The 19107-nt window shown below is 41.9% G+C and overlaps 1 protein-coding gene across 1 annotated transcript in view; it reads left to right on the top strand.

The window, feature by feature from the left end:
• The window catches only part of ASH2L (ASH2 like, histone lysine methyltransferase complex subunit), a 579627-nt gene that overhangs the window by 423071 nt on the left and 137449 nt on the right, over nucleotides 1-19107 (top strand). Inside the window, exon 16 of the mRNA XM_053719418.1 lies at nucleotides 6327-6419. Coding sequence (XP_053575393.1) covers nucleotides 6327-6419 — 93 coding nt within the window. The remainder of the gene's footprint in view (nucleotides 1-6326; nucleotides 6420-19107) is intronic.

Genomic DNA, 19107 nt, shown 5'->3' on the forward strand with positions numbered 1-19107 from the left:
TTTTTCCACTTGGCAGTTGCTGGATCTAATTATGACAGTTTTTAATCTCTCTCACTGTTGTGTGTGAGGGGGTGGGACCTTTTTTGGCGCTTTTGCTACGCATCAAAAAATTCAGTCAAAAGCTCATTGTTTTTTCCTGCATGTTCCGGTTATCTCTACAGAACCCAGGGATCTTCAAAGCTAATTTGAGGGAAGTAATCTAACAGAGCTGTAAGATTGTAGTTGACTGTGATAAAAAAACGTTTATTCTTTAACTTTTTTATGCCTCAGGGTTAGTTATTTCTTGCTACTGGGTACAAGCCTTTACTAAGTTACATTTTGTTTTACAAAGCTGATTGATTTCATCTGTTATATATATTCAGTGCTTTTCAAGCACAGTTCGTTTTTTTCATTGTATTTTACTTGTATAGTATTTCCAAATTGCAAGTTTATTTGCTAGTTTGTTAAACATGTCTGATTCAGAAGATGAGACCTGTACTATTTGTACTAAAGCCAAGGTGGAGCCCAATAGAAATTTATGTACTAACTGTATTGATGCTACATTAAATAAAAGTCAATCTGTACAAATTGAACAAATTTCACCAAACAACGAGGGGAGAGTTATGCCGACTAACTCGCCTCACGTGACAGTACCTGCATCTCCCGCTCGGGACGTGCGCGATATGGCGACGCCAAGTACATCTGGGCGGCCATTACAAATAACATTACAAGATATGGCTACTGTTATGACTGAGGTTTTGGCTAAATTGCCAGAACTAAGGGGCAAGCGTGATCACTCTGGAGTGAGAACAGAGTGCGCTGATAATGTTAGGGCCATGTCAGATACTGCGTCACAACTTGCAGAACATGAGGACGGAGAGCTTCATTCTGCGGCTGACGGTTCTGATCCAAACAGATTGGATTCAGATATTTCAAATTTTAAATTTAAGCTGGAAAACCTCCGTGTTTTACTAGGGGAGGTGTTAGCGGCCCTGAATGATTGTAACACAGTTGCAATACCCGAGAAAATGTGTAGGTTGGATAAATATTTTGCTGTACCAACAAGTACTGACGTTTTTCCTATACCTAAAAGACTAACTGAAATTATTACTAAGGAGTGGGATAGACCCGGTGTGCCGTTCTCACCCCCTCCAATATTTAGAAAGATGTTTCCAATAGACACCACCACACGGGATTTATGGCAAACGGTCCCTAAGGTGGAGGGAGCAGTTTCTACTTTAGCTAAACGTACCACTATCCCGGTAGAGGATAGCTGTGCCTTTTCAGATCCAATGGATAAAAAATTAGAGGGTTACCTTAAGAAAATGTTTGTTCAACAAGGTTTTATATTGCAACCCCTTGCATGCATTGCGCCGATCACGTCTGCAGCGGCATTCTGGATTGAGTCTCTAGAAGAGAATCTTGGTTCAGCTACGCTGGACGACATTTCAGACAGGCTTAGAGTACTTAAGCTATCTAATTCATTCATTTCGGAAGCCGTAGTACATTTAATTAAACTTACGGCTAAGAATTCCGGATTCGCCATTCAAGCGCACAGAGCACTGTGGCTAAAATCCTGGTCAGCTGATGTAACTTCTAAGTCTAAATTACTTAATATACCTTTCAAGGGACAGACCTTATTTGGGCCTGGTTTGAAAGAAATTATCGCTGACATTACAGGAGGTAAGGGCCACGCCCTACCTCAAGACAAAGCCAAACCTAAGGCTAGACAGTCTAATTGTCGTTCCTTTCGGAATTTCAAAGCAGGAGCAGCATCATCTTCCACTACTCCAAAACAAGAAGGATCTGGTGCTCGCTACAGACAAGGCTGGAGACCTAACCAGTCCTGGAACAAGGGCAAGCAGGCCAGGAAGCCTGCAGCTGCCACTAAAACAGCATGAATTGAGGGCCCCCGATCCGGGATCGGATCTAGTGGGGGGCAGACTTTCTCTCTTCGCCCAGGCTTGGGCAAGAGATGTCCAGGATCCCTGGGCGCTAGAGATAATATCTCAGGGATACCTTCTGGACTTCAAACACTCTCCTCCAAGAGAGAGATTTCATCTGTCAAGGTTGTCGACAAACCAAACAAAGAAAGAAGCGTTTCTACGCTGCATACAAGAACTATTGTTAATGGGAGTAATCCATCCAGTTCCACGGTCGGAACAGGGACAAGGGTTTTACTCAAATCTGTTTGTGGTTCCCAAAAAAGAGGGAACTTTCAGACCAATACTGGATTTAAAGATCCTAAACAAATTCCTAAGAGTTCCATCATTCAAAATGGAGACTATCCGGACAATTTTACCCATGATCCAAGAAGGTCAGTACATGACCACAGTGGACTTAAAGGACGCTTACCTTCACATACCGATTCACAAAGATCATTACCGGTATCTAAGGTTTGCCTTTCTAGACAGGCATTACCAGTTTGTGGCTCTTCCATTCGGATTGGCTACAGCTCCAAGAATCTTCACAAAGGTTCTAGGTGCTCTTCTGGCGGTACTAAGACCGCGGGGAATTTCGGTAGCTCCTTACCTAGACGACATTCTGATACAAGCTTCAAGCTTTCAAACTGCCAAGTCTCATACAGAGTTAGTACTGGCATTTCTAAGGTCACATGGATGGAAGGTGAACGAAAAGAAAAGTTCACTCGTTCCACTTACAAGAGTTCCCTTCCTGGGGACTCTTATAGATTCTGTAGAAATGAAGATTTACCTGACAGAAGACAGGTTAACAAGACTTCAAAGTGCTTGCCGCACCCTTCATTCCATTCAACACCCATCGGTGGCTCAATGCATGGAGGTAATCGGCCTAATGGTAGCAGCAATGGACATAGTGCCATTTGCTCGCTTACACCTCAGACCACTGCAATTGTGCATGCTAAGTCAGTGGAATGGGGATTACTCAGACTTGTCCCCTTCTCTGAATCTGGATCAAGAGACCAGAAATTCTCTTCTATGGTGGCTTTCTCGGCCACATCTGTCCAGGGGGATGCCATTCAGCAGACCAGACTGGACAATTGTAACAACAGACGCCAGCCTTCTAGGTTGGGGTGCCGTCTGGAATTCTCTGAAGGCTCAGGGACAATGGAGTCAGGAGGAGAGTCTCCTGCCAATAAACATTCTGGAATTGAGAGCAGTTCTCAATGCCCTCCTGGCTTGGCCCCAGTTGACAACTCGGGGGTTCATCAGGTTTCAGTCGGACAACATCACGACTGTAGCTTACATCAACCATCAGGGAGGGACAAGGAGCTCCCTAGCAATGATGGAAGTATCAAAGATAATTCGCTGGGCAGAGTCTCACTCTTGCCACCTGTCAGCAATCCACATCCCGGGAGTGGAGAATTGGGAGGTGGATTTCTTAAGTCGTCAGACTTTTCATCCGGGGGAATGGGAACTTCATCCGGAGGTCTTTGCCCAAATACTTCGACGTTGGGGCAAGCCGGAGATAGATCTCATGGCGTCTCGACAGAACGCCAAGCTTCCTTGGTACGGGTCCAGATCCAGGGATCCAGGAGCAGTCCTAATAGATGCCCTGACGGCACCTTGGGACTTCAGGATGGCTTATGTGTTTCCACCCTTCCCGATGCTTCCTCGATTGATTGCCAGAATCAAACAGGAGAGAGCATCAGTGATTCTGATAGCACCTGCATGGCCACGCAGGACTTGGTATGCAGACCTGGTGGACATGTCATCCTGTCCACCTTGGTCTCTACCTCTGAAACAGGACCTCCTGATACAGGGTCCTTTCAAACATCAAAATCTAACTTCTCTGAAGCTGACTGCTTGGAAATTGAACGTTTGATTTTATCAAGACGTGGGTTTTCTGAGTCAGTTATTGACACCTTAATACAGGCCAGGAAGCCTGTTACCAGAAAGATTTACCATAAAATATGGCGTAAATACCTATATTGGTGTGAATCCAAACGTTACTCTTGGAGTAAGGTTAGGATTCCTAGGATATTGTCTTTTCTACAAGAAGGTTTAGAAAAGGGTTTATCTGCTAGTTCATTAAAGGGACAGATCTCAGCTCTGTCTATTCTGTTACACAAACGTTTGTCAGAAGTGCCAGACGTTCAGGCTTTTTGTCAGGCTTTAGCGAGGATTAAGCCTGTGTTTAAGACTGTTGCTCCACCATGGAGTTTAAATCTTGTTCTTAACGTTTTACAGGGCGTTCCGTTTGAACCCCTCCATTCCATTGATATAAAGTTGTTATCTTGGAAAGTTCTATTTTTAATGGCTATTTCATTGGCTCGAAGAGTCTCTGAATTATCAGCCTTACATTGTGATTCTCCTTATTTGATTTTTCATTCGGATAAGGTAGTTCTGCGTACTAAACCTGGGTTCTTACCCAAGGTAGTCACTAACAGGAATATCAATCAGGAGATTGTTGTTCCATCCTTGTGTCCAAATCCTTCTTCAAAGAAGGAACGTCTTCTGCACAATCTGGATGTAGTTCGTGCCCTAAAATTTTACTTACAGGCAACTAAAGAATTTCGACAGACGTCTTCCCTGTTTGTCGTTTACTCTGGTCAGAGGAGAGGTCAAAAAGCTTCTGCTACCTCTCTCTCTTTTTGGCTTCGTAGCATAATACGTTTAGCCTATGAGACTGCTGGACAGCAACCTCCTGAAAGAATTACAGCTCATTCCACTAGAGCTGTGGCTTCCACTTGGGCCTTTAAGAATGAGGCCTCTGTTGAACAGATTTGCAAGGCTGCAACTTGGTCTTCGCTTCATACTTTTTCCAAATTTTACAAATTTGACACATTTGCTTCCTCGGAGGCTATTTTTGGGAGAAAGGTTCTTCAGGCAGTGGTTCCTTCTGTATAAAAGAGCCTGCCTATCCCTCCCGTCATCCGTGTACTTTTGCTTTGGTATTGGTATCCCAGAAGTAATGATGACCCGTGGACTGATCACACTTAACAGAAGAAAACATAATTTATGCTTACCTGATAAATTCCTTTCTTCTGTAGTGTGATCAGTCCACGGCCCGCCCTGTTTTTTAAGGCAGGTAATTATTTTTAAGTTATACTCCAGTCACCACTACACCCTTGGTTCCTCCTTTCTCGTTGGTCCTTGGTCGAATGACTGGGGGTGACGTAGAGGGGAGGGGCTATATGCAGCTCTGCTGGGTGAATCCTCTTGCACTTCCTGTTGGGGAGGAGTAATATCCCAGAAGTAATGATGACCCGTGGACTGATCACACTACAGAAGAAAGGAATTTATCAGGTAAGCATAAATTATGTTTTCTTCTGCTCGTAGAGTTTCTGAGCTTTCAGCATTACAATGTGACTCGCCTTATCTTATCTTCCATTCTGATAAAGTGGTTTTACGTACGAAACCTGTTTACTTTCGAAGGTTGTTTCAAATAAGAATATTAATCAGGAAATTGTTGTTCCTTCATTATGTCCTAATCCTCCTAAGAAGGAGCGTCTGTTGCATAACTTGGACGTGGTCCGTGCCCTGAAGTTTTACTTGCAGGCGGCTAAGGATTTTCGCCAATCATCTTCATTATTTGTTGTTTATTCTGGAAAGCGTAGGGGCCAGAAAGCTACGGATACCTCTTTCTTTTTGGCTGAAGAGTATCATCCGTCTGGCATATGAGACTGCTTGACAGCAGCCTCCTGATCGAATTACGGCTCATTCCACTAGGGCTGTGGCTTCCTCATGGGCATTTAAAAACGATGCTACTGTTGAACAGATTTGCAAGGCTGCAACTTGGTCACACTTTTTCCAAATTTGATTCTTTTGCTTCTTCTGAGGCTGGTTTTGGGAGAAAGGTTCTTCAAGCAGTGGTGCCTTCTGTTTAGGTTCCTGTCTTGTCCCTCCCTTTCATCCGTGTCCTGTAGCTTTGGTATTGTATCCCACAAGTAAGGATGAAATCCGTGGACTCGTCATATCTTGTAAAAGAAAAGGAAATTTATGCTTACCTGATAAATGTATTTCTTTTACGATATGACGAGTCCACGGCCCACCCTGTCATTTCTAAGACAGGTATGTACTTATTTTTATTAAACTTCAGTCACCTCTGCACCTTTGGCTTTTCCTTTCTCTTCCTAACTTTGGTTGAATGACTGGAGGTGGAGGGAAGGGAGGAGCTATATATACAGCTCTGCTGTGGTGCTCTTTGTAGTAAGGATGAAATCCGTGGACTCGTCATATCGTAAAATAAATAAATTTATCAGGTAAGCATTAATTTCCTTTTTCTTTTGCCATGCTATTAAAATAGAAAAATGTACTCAATAGGTGTAAAAAAAAATTCTGTTTATTTCATATTTTTTATAATTATTGTATCTTGATATTTGAGAAAACAATATTTAATTATTTTTTTTTTTATTTTTTTTTGTAAAGGCTTTAATCAAATTCAAAAGTTACCTGTATTTTGAAGAGAAAGACTTTGTAGACAAAGCAGAGAAAAACCTCAAACAAACTCCCGGTAGTGAGGTGAGTCACATTATTGATGATGAATTGTTAAAGCAAAATGTTTTAGATTTCTTAGTCTGTGAGGCAAATTTCTTCTAGTGCAAGGACAGCTACCTTGATTGAAAAATTCCTTCAACACACTCTACAAACATTCTCCTAAATTAAAACATTTGATACAGATGTTTTTTTTTTATATATATAATAAAGTAGCTACATCACTCTACCATTGTTAACTTAAAGGGATATGAAACCCCCCAAAAATTCTAAAGGCATCTGGAGCAGTACATGGCAGGAAATAGTGCTGCCTTCTAGTTCTCTTGCAGATGGTTAACATTCTTGCAAAACTGCTGCCATATAGTACTGCAGAAATGGGCCGGCTCCTAAGCATATATGTCCCTGCTTTTAAACTAAATATACCAAGAGAACAAATAAAAATTGATTAATAGAAGTAAATTAGAAGGTTGTTTAAAATGACATGTTCTATCTGAATAATGAAAGAAACATTTTGGGTTTCATATCCCTTTAAAGAACAACTCAAACTTTAAGCATTGGATGTTTGCAGGGTTAAAATTTCTGCAATCAAAGGGGGGCGGAGCCTAGCCATGCTGGTAGATATCTGCACATTAGATGAGCTCGGTAGTCCCTAGTGTTTTCTTAATAAATTGTATGCATCCAAAAGCTAATCATCACCCAAAACCAGAGTGAGAGACCTGCCTGGCAGAAATTTACAGCAACACTTAAAAATAGTGGTGTGATTGAATTACAGTAGGACACGGTTGAAGCTTGGGAACAAACGACTCATCCCTAACTGGGGGCCTGGCCTGATTGGGAGTGAGGAACGGATTCCTGAATAAGAGGCAGCGGTTCAACTAATACCAGTCAGATTGTGGAGTTTAATCATCCCCCTATTGCCTCCCACGACTGAAGCAACTCTCCCACGCCCCTGTCATGGCCACTCTGAGAGATCAGCGGAAAGCCACAATCCGAGACACAAGGCTGCCATCAGCCAAGGCCATAACATAATCTTACCTCCTGCGATAGCAGTGCACACCCTATGCTCCCGGTACAGGCACACTAAAAGCCAAACGTAAAGTCGCAAACAGCTAAGGCCATAACTGTGACCACTGGTGCATTTAATACAGCAGCACATAAGAGACACATTGCTATGTGGGAACGGCTGCTTGTGTTTGTAAGGCCTGGTTGCTAACGAGACTGAGGTGGCAATAGCAGAGGGACATTTCAGCTCAAAGAAGTGAGGCCTAAAATCATCGCAGGTAAAATACCACAGCATCGAAGTTAACAGCCTTAAAAGGACACTGAATTATCAATTTTTTTTGTTCTCTTGCTATCTTTATTTGAAAAAAAAGGCATCTAAGCTTTTTTTTTTGTTTGGTTTAGAACTCTGAACAGCACTTTTTTATTTTGGATGAATTTATCCACCAATCAGCAAGAACAACCCAGGTTGTTCATCAAAAATGGGCCGTCATCTGGGGCGTGTCAAAGCCGCAGACATGGAGGGACGCACTTTAAGGAAGCTCAACTAATTTAATAATCTGCTACCTATTTCTTCCATTGTGCCCCATCTAGCTACATAATCTACGATATTCATTTGGAAGAAGTCACGGAGCTAACTAAACTCAATTTCTCCAACATAGGTGTGTCCGGTCCACGGCGTCATCCTTACTTGTGGGATATTCTCTTCCCCAACAGGAAATGGCAAAGAGCCCAGCAAAGCTGGTCACATGATCCCTCCTAGGCTCCGCCTTCCCCAGTCATTCTCTTTGCCGTTGTACAGGCAACATCTCCACGGAGATGGCTTAGAGTTTTTTAGTGTTTAACTGTAGTTTTTATTATTCAATCAAGAGTTTGTTATTTTAAAATAGTGCTGGTATGTACTATTTACTCTGAAACAGAAAAGAGATGAAGATTTCTGTTTGTAAGAGGAAAATGATTTTAGCAACCGTTACTAAAATCGATGGCTGTTCCACACAGGACTGTTGAGAGGAATTAACTTCAGTTGGGGGAACAGTGAGCAGACTTTTGCTGCTTGAGGTATGACACATTCTAACAAGACAATGTAATGCTGGAAGCTGTCATTTTCCCTATGGGATCCGGTAAGCCATTTTTATTACAGACAGTAAATAAGGGCTTCACAAGGGCTTTTTAAGACTGTAGACATTTTCTGGGCTAAATCGATTTATATATCAACATATTTTATACTCCATAGCCTTGAGGAATTATTTTAATCTTGGGAATTTTGTAAAATAACCGGCAGGCACTGTATTGGACACCTTATTCTCTAGGGGCTTTCCCTAATCATAGGCAGAGTCTCATTTTCGCGCCTGTATTGCGCACTTGTTTTTGAGAAGCATGACATGCAGATGCATGTGTGAGGAGCTCTGATACATAGAAAAGACTTCTGAAGGCGTCATTTGGTATCGTATTCCCCTTTGGGCTTGGTTGGGTCTCAGCAAAGCAGATACCAGGGACTGTAAAGGGGTTAAATATAAAAACGGCTCCGGTTCCGTTATTTTAAGGGTTAAAGCTTCCAAATTTGGTGTGCAATACTTTTAAGGCTTTAAGACACTGTGGTGAAATTTTGAACAATTCCTTCATACTTTTTCGCAATTGCAGTAATAAAGTGTGTTCAGTTTAAAATTTAAAGTGACAGTAACGGTTTTATTTTAAAACGTTTTTTGTACTTTGTTATCAAGTTTATGCCTGTTTAACATGTCTGAACTGCCAGATAGACTGTGTTCTGAATGTGGGGAAGCCAAGGTTCCTTCTCATTTAAATAGATGTGATTTATGTGACACAAAATTTAGAGAAAATGATGCCCAAGATGATTCCTCAAGTGAGGGGAGTAAGCATGGTACTGCATCATCCCCTCCTTCGTCTACACCAGTCTTGCCCACACAGGAGGCCCCTAGTACATCTAGCGCGCCAATACTCCTTACTATGCAACAATTAACGGCTGTAATGGATAATTCTATCAAAAACATTTTAGCCAAAATGCCCACTTATCAGCGAAAGCGCGACTGCTCTGTTTTAGAAAATACTGAAGAGCATGAGGACGCTGATGATATTGTTTCTGAAGGGCCCCTACACCAGTCTGAGGGGGCCAGGGAGGTTTTGTCTGAGGGAGAAATTTCAGATTCAGGGAAAATTTCTCAACAAGCTGAACCTGATGTGATTACATTTAAATTTAAGTTGGAACATCTCCGCGCTCTGCTTAAGGAGGTGTTATCCACTCTGGATGATTGTGAGAATTTGGTCATCCCAGAGAAACTATGTAAAATGGACAAGTTCCTAGAGGTCCCGGGGCCCCCCGAAGCTTTTCCTATACCCAAGCGGGTGGCGGACATTGTAAATAAAGAATGGGAAAGGCCCGGTATACCTTTCGTCCCTCCCCCCATATTTAAAAAATTGTTTCCTATGGTCGACCCCAGAAAGGACTTATGGCAGACAGTCCCCAAGGTCGAGGGGGCGGTTTCTACTCTAAACAAACGCACCACTATACCCATAGAAGATAGTTGTGCTTTCAAAGATCCTATGGATAAAAAATTAGAAGGTTTGCTTAAAAAGATGTTTGTTCAGCAAGGTTACCTTCTACAACCAATTTCATGCATTGTCCCTGTCACTACAGCCGCGTGTTTCTGGTTCGATGAGCTAGAAAAGGCGATCACTAGTAATTCTCCTTCTTATGAGGAGATTATGGACAGAATCCGTGCTCTCAAATTGGCTAATTCTTTCACCCTAGACGCCACTTTGCAATTGGCTAGGTTAGCGGCGAAAAATTCTGGGTTTGCTATTGTGGCGCGCAGAGCGCTTTGGTTAAAATCTTGGTCAGCGGATGCGTCTTCCAAGAACAAATTGCTTAACATTCCTTTCAAGGGGAAAACGCTGTTTGGCCCTGACTTGAAAGAGATTATCTCTGATATCACTGGGGGCAAGGGCCACGCCCTTCCTCAGGATAGGTCTTTCAAGGCCAAAAATAAACCTAATTTTCGTCCCTTTCGTAGAAACGGACCAGCCCCAAGTGCTACGTCCTCTAAGCAAGAGGGTAATACTTTTCAAGCCAAGCCAGCCTGGAGACCAATGCAAGGCTGGAACAAGGGAAAGCAGGCCAAGAAACCTGCCACTGCTACCAAGACAGCATGAGATGTTGGCCCCCGATCCGGGACCGGATCTGGTGGGGGGCAGAGTCTCTCTCTTCGCTCAGGCTTGGGCAAGAGATGTTCTGGATCCTTGGGCGCTAGAAATAGTCTCCCAAGGTTATCTTCTGGAATTCAAGGGGCTTCCCCCAAGGGGGAGGTTCCACAGGTCTCAAGTGTCTTCAGACCACATAAAAAAACAGGCATTCTTACATTGTGTAGAAGACCTGTTAAAAATGGGAGTGATTCATCCTGTTCCATTAGGAGAACAAGGGATGGGGTTCTACTCCAATCTGTTCGTAGTTCCCAAAAAAGAGGGAACGTTCAGACCAATCTTAGATCTCAAGATCCTAAACAAGTTTCTCAAGGTTCCATCGTTCAAAATGGAAACCATTCGAACAATTCTTCCTTCCATCCAGGAAGGTCAATTCATGACCACGGTGGATTTAAAGGATGCGTATCTACATATTCCTATCCACAAGGAACATCATCGGTTCCTAAGGTTCGCATTCCTGGACAAGCATTACCAGTTCGTGGCACTTCCGTTCGGATTAGCCACTGCTCCAAGGATTTTCACAAAGGTACTAGGGTCCCTTCTAGCGGTGCTAAGACCAAGGGGCATTGCAGTAGTACCTTACTTGGACGACATTCTGATTCAAGCGTCGCCCCTTCCTCAAGCAAAGGCTCACACGGACATTGTCCTGGCCTTTCTCAGATCTCACGGATGGAAAGTGAACGTAGAAAAGAGTTCTCTATCTCCGTCAACAAGGGTTCCCTTCTTGGGAACAATAATAGACTCCTTAGAAATGAGGATTTTTCTGACAGAGGCCAGAAAAACAAAACTTCTAAACTCTTGTCAGATACTTCATTCCGTTCCTCTTCCTTCCATAGCGCAGTGCATGGAAGTAATAGGTTTGATGGTAGCGGCAATGGACATAGTTCCTTTTGCGCGCATTCATCTAAGACCATTACAACTGTGCATGCTCAGTCAGTGGAATGGGGACTATACAGACTTGTCTCCGACGATACAAGTAAATCAGAGGACCAGAGATTCACTCCGTTGGTGGCTGTCCCTGGACAACCTGTCACAGGGGATGAGCTTCCGCAGACCAGAGTGGGTCATTGTCACGACCGACGCCAGTCTGATGGGCTGGGGCGCGGTCTGGGGACCCCTGAAAGCTCAGGGTCTTTGGTCTCGGGAAGAATCTCTTCTACCGATAAACATTCTGGAACTGAGAGCGATACTCAATGCTCTCAAGGCTTGGCCTCAGCTAGCAAAGGCCAAGTTCATACGGTTTCAATCAGACAACATGACGACTGTTGCGTACATCAACCATCAGGGGGGAACAAGGAGTTCCCTGGCGATGGAAGAAGTGACCAAAATCATTCAATGGGCGGAGACTCACTCCTGCCACTTGTCTGCAATCCACATCCCAGGAGTGGAAAATTGGGAAGCGGATTTTCTGAGTCGTCAGACCTTACATCCGGGGGAGTGGGAACTCCATCCGGAAATCTTTGCCCAAATTACTCAACTGTGGGGCATCCCAGACATGGATCTGATGGCCTCTCGTCAGAACTTCAAGGTTCCTTGCTACGGGTCCAGATCCAGGGATCCCAAGGCGACTCTAGTAGATGCACTAGTAGCACCTTGGACCTTCAAACTAGCTTATGTATTCCCGCCGTTTCCTCTCATCCCCAGGCTGGTAGCCAGGATCAATCAGGAGAGGGCATCGGTGATCTTGATAGCTCCTGCGTGGCCACGCAGGACTTGGTATGCAGACCTGGTGAATATGTCATCGGCTCCACCATGGAAGCTACCTTTGAGACGAGACCTTCTTGTTCAAGGTCCGTTCGAACATCCGAATCTGGTCTCACTCCAACTGACTGCTTGGAGATTGAACGCTTGATCTTATCAAAGCGAGGGTTCTCAGATTCTGTTATTGATACTCTTGTTCAGGCCAGAAAGCCTGTAACTAGAAAAATTTACCACAAAATATGGAAAAAAGATATCTGTTGGTGTGAATCTAAAGGATTCCCTTGGGACAAGGTAAAAATTCCTAAGATTCTATCCTTTCTTCAAGAAGGATTGGAGAAAGGATTATCTGCAAGTTCCTTGAAGGGACAGATTTCTGCCTTGTCTGTGTTACTTCACAAAAAGCTGGCAGCTGTGCCAGATGTTCAAGCCTTTGTTCAGGCTCTGGTTAGAATCAAGCCTGTTTACAAACCTTTGACTCCTCCTTGGAGTCTCAATTTAGTTCTTTCAGTTCTTCAGGGGGTTCCGTTTGAACCCTTACATTCCGTTGATATTAAGTTATTATCTTGGAAAGTTTTGTTTTTGGTTGCAATTTCTTCTGCTAGAAGAGTTTCAGAATTATCTGCTCTGCAGTGTTCTCCTCCTTATCTGGTGTTCCATGCAGATAAGGTGGTTTTACGTACTAAACCTGGTTTTCTTCCGAAAGTTGTTTCTAACAAGAACATTAACCAGGAGATAGTCGTGCCTTCTTTGTGTCCGAATCCAGTTTCAAAGAAGGAACGTTTGTTGCACAATTTGGATGTTGTTCGTGCTCTAAAATTCTATTTAGATGCTACAAAGGATTTTAGACAAACATCTTCCTTGTTTGTTGTTTATTCTGGTAAAATGAGAGGTCAAAAAGCAACTTCTACCTCTCTCTCTTTTTGGATTAAAAGTATCATCAGATTGGCTTATGAGACTGCCGGACGGCAGCCTCCTGAAAGAATCACAGCTCATTCCACTAGGGCTGTGGCTTCCACATGGGCCTTCAAGAACGAGGCTTCTGTTGATCAGATATGTAAGGCAGCGACTTGGTCTTCACTGCACACTTTTACCAAATTTTACAAGTTTGATACTTTTGCTTCTTCTGAGGCTATTTTTGGGAGAAAGGTTTTGCAAGCCGTGGTGCCTTCCATTTAGGTGACCTGATTTGCTCCCTCCCTTCATCCGTGTCCTAAAGCTTTGGTATTGGTTCCCACAAGTAAGGATGACGCCGTGGACCGGACACACCTATGTTGGAGAAAACAGAATTTATGTTTACCTGATAAATTACTTTCTCCAACGGTGTGTCCGGTCCACGGCCCGCCCTGGTTTTTTAATCAGGTCTGATAATTTATTTTCTTTAACTACAGTCACCACGGTATCATATGGTTTCTCCTATGCAAATATTCCTCCTTTACGTCGGTCGAATGACTGGGGAAGGCGGAGCCTAGGAGGGATCATGTGACCAGCTTTGCTGGGCTCTTTGCCATTTCCTGTTGGGGAAGAGAATATCCCACAAGTAAGGATGACGCCGTGGACCGGACACACCGTTGGAGAAAGTAATTTATCAGGTAAACATAAATTCTGTTATCATCATGTCCCTACAAGCAGAAAACTTACTCTGGCCTGTCTGAGAAAGCTGCGGCCTAACACCATTGGCTCATCATATCCCCCTGGTTAACCCAGTGATCGTGTAAAGCGGTTCCACTTTCTTGTACTGCTTAATCCTACCCAGACACTCTACTTAAATATGAAAGAGGACCTCTACTTACAGATCCAATCCCTATTCAAGAACCTGGAGCTACAGATGCTACAGAACTTTGACGATCTCTGCTATGCAATAAGAGCGCCACGGGACGAAGGAGACCTATTCCTATTAAACGGAATCAGATTGAGGGATACCGAGACGCAGCATGAGGAGGAGGAGCCTGGATCAGCTGAGCTACCCCCCCTTCCCCAGGCCTCCAGATGACACGGTGTCCAGATGGAGCAGGGGCTCACTTTATCTTTAGGAGCTCTTGAAGGAATACAGAGCAGAACCGGACTGCACATCCCTTGTCAAGCTGTCAGTTACCCCAACTCTGGTAAGACCGCAGAGAAACAGGCAGTTACAGCACTTGTCACGGACTCTCCGGCTCCCTGTTTGGGGAAGGGTCCTAACAGAAGAGCATAGTATCCTGAAACGCAGAGCAGACACAGAGGTTTCCTACTTTACACCTGCAGCATGGATGTGCAGATCGCTGCAGAATATGAGAGTCTCATCTCCTTTAACCATATGCCACGTAATACCTTTAATGGAGGGACCATGCTTGACTTATCTTGGCCCACCCATGACCGACCACTGACCCATCAGCATTTTGCATTTGTACTTACACGGATACAAAAGAGAGGTGTTGGGTAATTTGATGACATTACAGGCTATGTTATACAGGGTACCTGGTTACCTACTAATTAAGGATTGTTGTCAGTTATAAATGTAAAAGTTAACTAATTACTGTTATATACATAACGTTGAGATATTTGTTCCTCACTACATATCTTCATGTTTACATGTTTCACACGTTAAATGGCCTTGTAACTGGCTACTCTCTGTTTGCTACCTGTACATTTTATTGTTGGGCATTGTGCTAGCTAGATATATAAATGAAACTATTCTTACTGCTATGATGTCATTAAATCACGCAACGCATACCCATGAGACACTTAGATTATTATCATTTTATTCCCAAGTTATTACTTGCTCATAATATATAGCATCTAGAGAACCAGTTATATCTTTGAAACTAACTATGTCTATTCCTATATCACAAGTAGGTGGTCTCACTGTTTTATTATGAGGTAGGGGATCCTGACACCTCAGTCTCTGTTCCTTTTCCATTATTTTTATAAGTGTAACAGTCTTAATGGCTCTATAATATTGTCTCTTCTAATATATCTCTCTATCAGCAGCTCACGCTAACATCAGACTTAGGTACGGTAAAAGATTAATGGCAGCTCTCATCTGTGTAACAGCATTTTATATATAGTTACATATCTAGCAGGCATTTGGTAATACTCTTTTATTTTCTATGGTGTGAGGGGACGCTTATATCGCACATATATTAGCTCCTTAGGTTCTAATGAGCAAATCAGAGGGACAAAGTCTATAGCATATCTCTTTACATAGCTTCTCCCATATGTTACAATGCAATGTAGGGTGGCATTTCCATCCCTCCAATTACACCTGTTACTATGCCTCATGCAGCGCAGGGACGTGAGCTAATTATATTATTACCGCTTTAAACACAAACACGCTTGATCTTATGGTCATATTGTACTTTGTTTATGCATGTAGTGGTCTCTAGGTTCCTATATGTCTAGACTTGATTCTTTGACAGTGACTGTGATATCATATGAGCTCCTTCCTATACACATAACATTGATCCTGAACCAATGAACCTATACACTCTATAACATATTTATTAAATATAGATACTGCCTTCTTCATATATATTTGGTGATATACTCCCACTGTCGCTTGTTAATAACAACTGTTTATGGTAACTGGAAATGTTTCATTAGAATGCTGAGATTAAGTGCAAGGACCATATAATATGACCTAACCACATTACTCTATTTCAGGGGTCCACCATCTGCTCTTTAGTTTTCAATATATTGAAGGATTTAATGTTACACCACTCTACATGAAACTCTTTTGAGCCAATCTATCTTCTGTTATAGTTGACATAGAGCATCTGTAGTACCCAAATGTTTTTCCTACCTCTAGAGCCAATTTTACTGGCTGACATTCAGTTTACCACTACATAGTGTAGCCCTCAATTATGTAATATCACGTACTCTTACCCCCTATTACCATATACCATAAAGTTGCCCATTCCTCATTATAAATTCTGCTCATAGTTATCCCTTAATTCGGCAGTCCCACAGAGCCATCTCTTAAACGTCTTTAAAAATATTCCCCTTCCTATCCCTTATTTGAGGTCCTTTGAGTCTTCCACCAAAGATAGGAGCTTGTCTTTAGACTTTTATAATCCACCTTCTGATCTTGACTGTAAGCCATATTTACAAACTTACCAGCTCATGTTATATCAACATAACCCCGGACACGTCCCCCCCCCAATATTAAAGCAGCTCTCGTCTGCTGTCTACCCTTATGTTTTTCTTTTTATACTACACACTAAAAATTTTCTCTATTAAAAAATGAGATTTTTTTCCTACTAAGTTCATTCACATATTCATTGGTTTAGTTACAAGATGACCAACAGAATGTGAATTAACCAAGGTGTGGGGAGCTAACGGTGTGGGTTATAAATGTTGTGTCAAAGTGTTATCACAAAGTGTTTTATCACAGTATTATCACAAAATAAAAAGTATATAAAATATATTTAGCTTATATACAGAATGTATTTATTTAAAAACAATTAAAAACAATTAAAAACAGGTACAATATAAGTATAGAGCTCTGATACTTTAAGATATTAAAACAGTGTACAATTTTATAAGGACAACATTGGAGAATTTTGAGCAGTCTTTTTGATTTGTTTTCAATCTGTTCATATAATTTGATTAGTTTCGTGTTTCGGTTAGAAAGTTTTTTATATGAATGTTTTACTTGTACTCACGTTTTAGTCCTGAATAAAAAACTTTTTAAGATGGCCTAGGTTTATGTCCAGGATAGGCCGTTGGGGAGACAAAAGGAAATAGGTGACTGTCTTATGTTTAAGACGCTCCTTCTTTAAAAAGGTCAGAAATGGCAACTTATATAAGAAAAGTTGTAAAGTTGTTTCTATTTTAGAAGATTCTTTTCTTTTCGTTCCAATTCATAGATAGTATTTGAGGAGGAGAGACAATGTGTCTCTATATTAGATATGCTTGGAAAATTCGATATGTTTCGTAAGTGTGATGTTTGGTGGCGAAATGGACTCGTTGGTCTCTGAGACTGTTTACCCTATTAATGTGGTAGATCTGATGTCCAGGGTTTGCAGGAGTCTCTAAGAGGCTTGTAGTGTTTGTTGGTATTACAGTCTTTGGTCCGAAATGTGATCATTGGTCTCTGAGACTGTTTACCCTATTATTATGGTAGAATTGATGTTCAGGGTTTTCTGGAGTCTCTAAGAGGCTTAAAGTAGTTCTGGATACTACTGTCTTGGATCCGATATCAATTTCGGAATACGAATAAATTATTTTGAAGGTTCTGAGAACCGGGACAATTTTATCTGTCCGTAGAGGTCCTTTGTAGTAAAATGCTTCTTTTTTTGCGCTTGTCAGCGTTCAAACGTTAGATATGGTGGATCCGTTTGAAAGTTCAAAATCCCACAGTGTGGGCATACAATATCAAAAGAGGGTGCACACTCAGGTGGGCAAATCTACGCGTTTCGGCGGATGCCTTTATCAAGATGCCTCTGAGAGTGTTCGCGGTCATTTTTAAAGGTGTAGGTTGCCCATTCCTCATTATAAATTCTGCTCATAGTTATCCCTTAATTCGGCAGTCCCACAGAGCCATCTCTTAAACGTCTTTAAAAATATTCCCCTTCCTATCCCTTATTTGAGGTCCTTTGAGTCTTCCACCAAAGATAGGAGCTTGTCTTTAGACTTTTATAATCCACCTTCTGATCTTGACTGTAAGCCATATTTACAAACTTACCAGCTCATGTTATATCAACATAACCCCGGACACGTCCCCCCCCCCAATATTAAAGCAGCTCTCGTCTGCTGTCTACCCTTATGTTTTTCTTTTTATACTACTTCACACTAAAAATTTTCTCTATTAAAAAATGAAATTTTTTTCCTACTAAGTTCATTCACATATTCATTGGTGGAGTTACAAGATGACCAACAGATAAGTGTCCAGAAAATTTATAATTCAGCCTCTTCCATGATAAGCCTACAAATATGCTCTATTATCTATTGTCTATTATCTGCCCTCATATTTTATGTACTCTGTAAATTATTTATTGATGTTAATGAACATTATTCAATATGTTGTATTTGCCAACAATCTCAATAAAAATTGTATTTAAAAAAAAAAAAAAAAAATGGGCCGTCATCTAAACTTAGATTCTTGCATTTCAAATGAAGATACCAAGAGAATGAAGAAAATTTGATAATAGGAGTAAATTATAAAGTTGCTTAAAATGTTATGCTCTATTGGAATCACGAAAGAAAAAATTTGGGTTCAGTGTCCCTTTAACTCAGGGCCCTAACAGGAGTTACTTATAATAGAGCTCTGTGGGACAAGGGACTTAGCCGTCGTTAGCACCTGAGTGGGAAACTCTGCAACGGCTCAGAGCCGTCGTTGACACTCAAGGGGTTAAGCGGCCCAACAAGAAAAGATAGCATAAGCACTGGCAGTATAAATAAAAACCTGGCGTTATGTTTTAACGTAAATAGATCCCTTTCAAGTTGCAAAGAAGGGACATAAACATCACAGGCTAGGGGATTGAAGTACTAACATTAGCTTAGTGGTGACGAAGAGCAAAGATAAGGCAGATAGTACACTTACTTAGACAGCAAATCACAACTGCCTTCACAGCTTGCAAGTGTGATAATGCCAAACAGAAGAACCTCAAGGACACCCAGAAATATACAATCCTCAAGTATGGATAGTTATCTTATCACATCAGTCTGCACCCAATGCTACCATAGAAATACAAGACCTCCGTAGGCAAGTGACAATGGCTCAGGTGCATAACATGGAGCCAGTACAACATAACTGTTACCAAAGAAAACCTCAAACCCTTGTCCTCAAAAGAAGACATTAGAGAAGCTATGCTGGATGTGA

This window comes from Bombina bombina, chromosome 6, assembly GCF_027579735.1.
Source record: "Bombina bombina isolate aBomBom1 chromosome 6, aBomBom1.pri, whole genome shotgun sequence".
NCBI classification, from domain to species: Eukaryota; Metazoa; Chordata; class Amphibia; order Anura; family Bombinatoridae; genus Bombina; species Bombina bombina.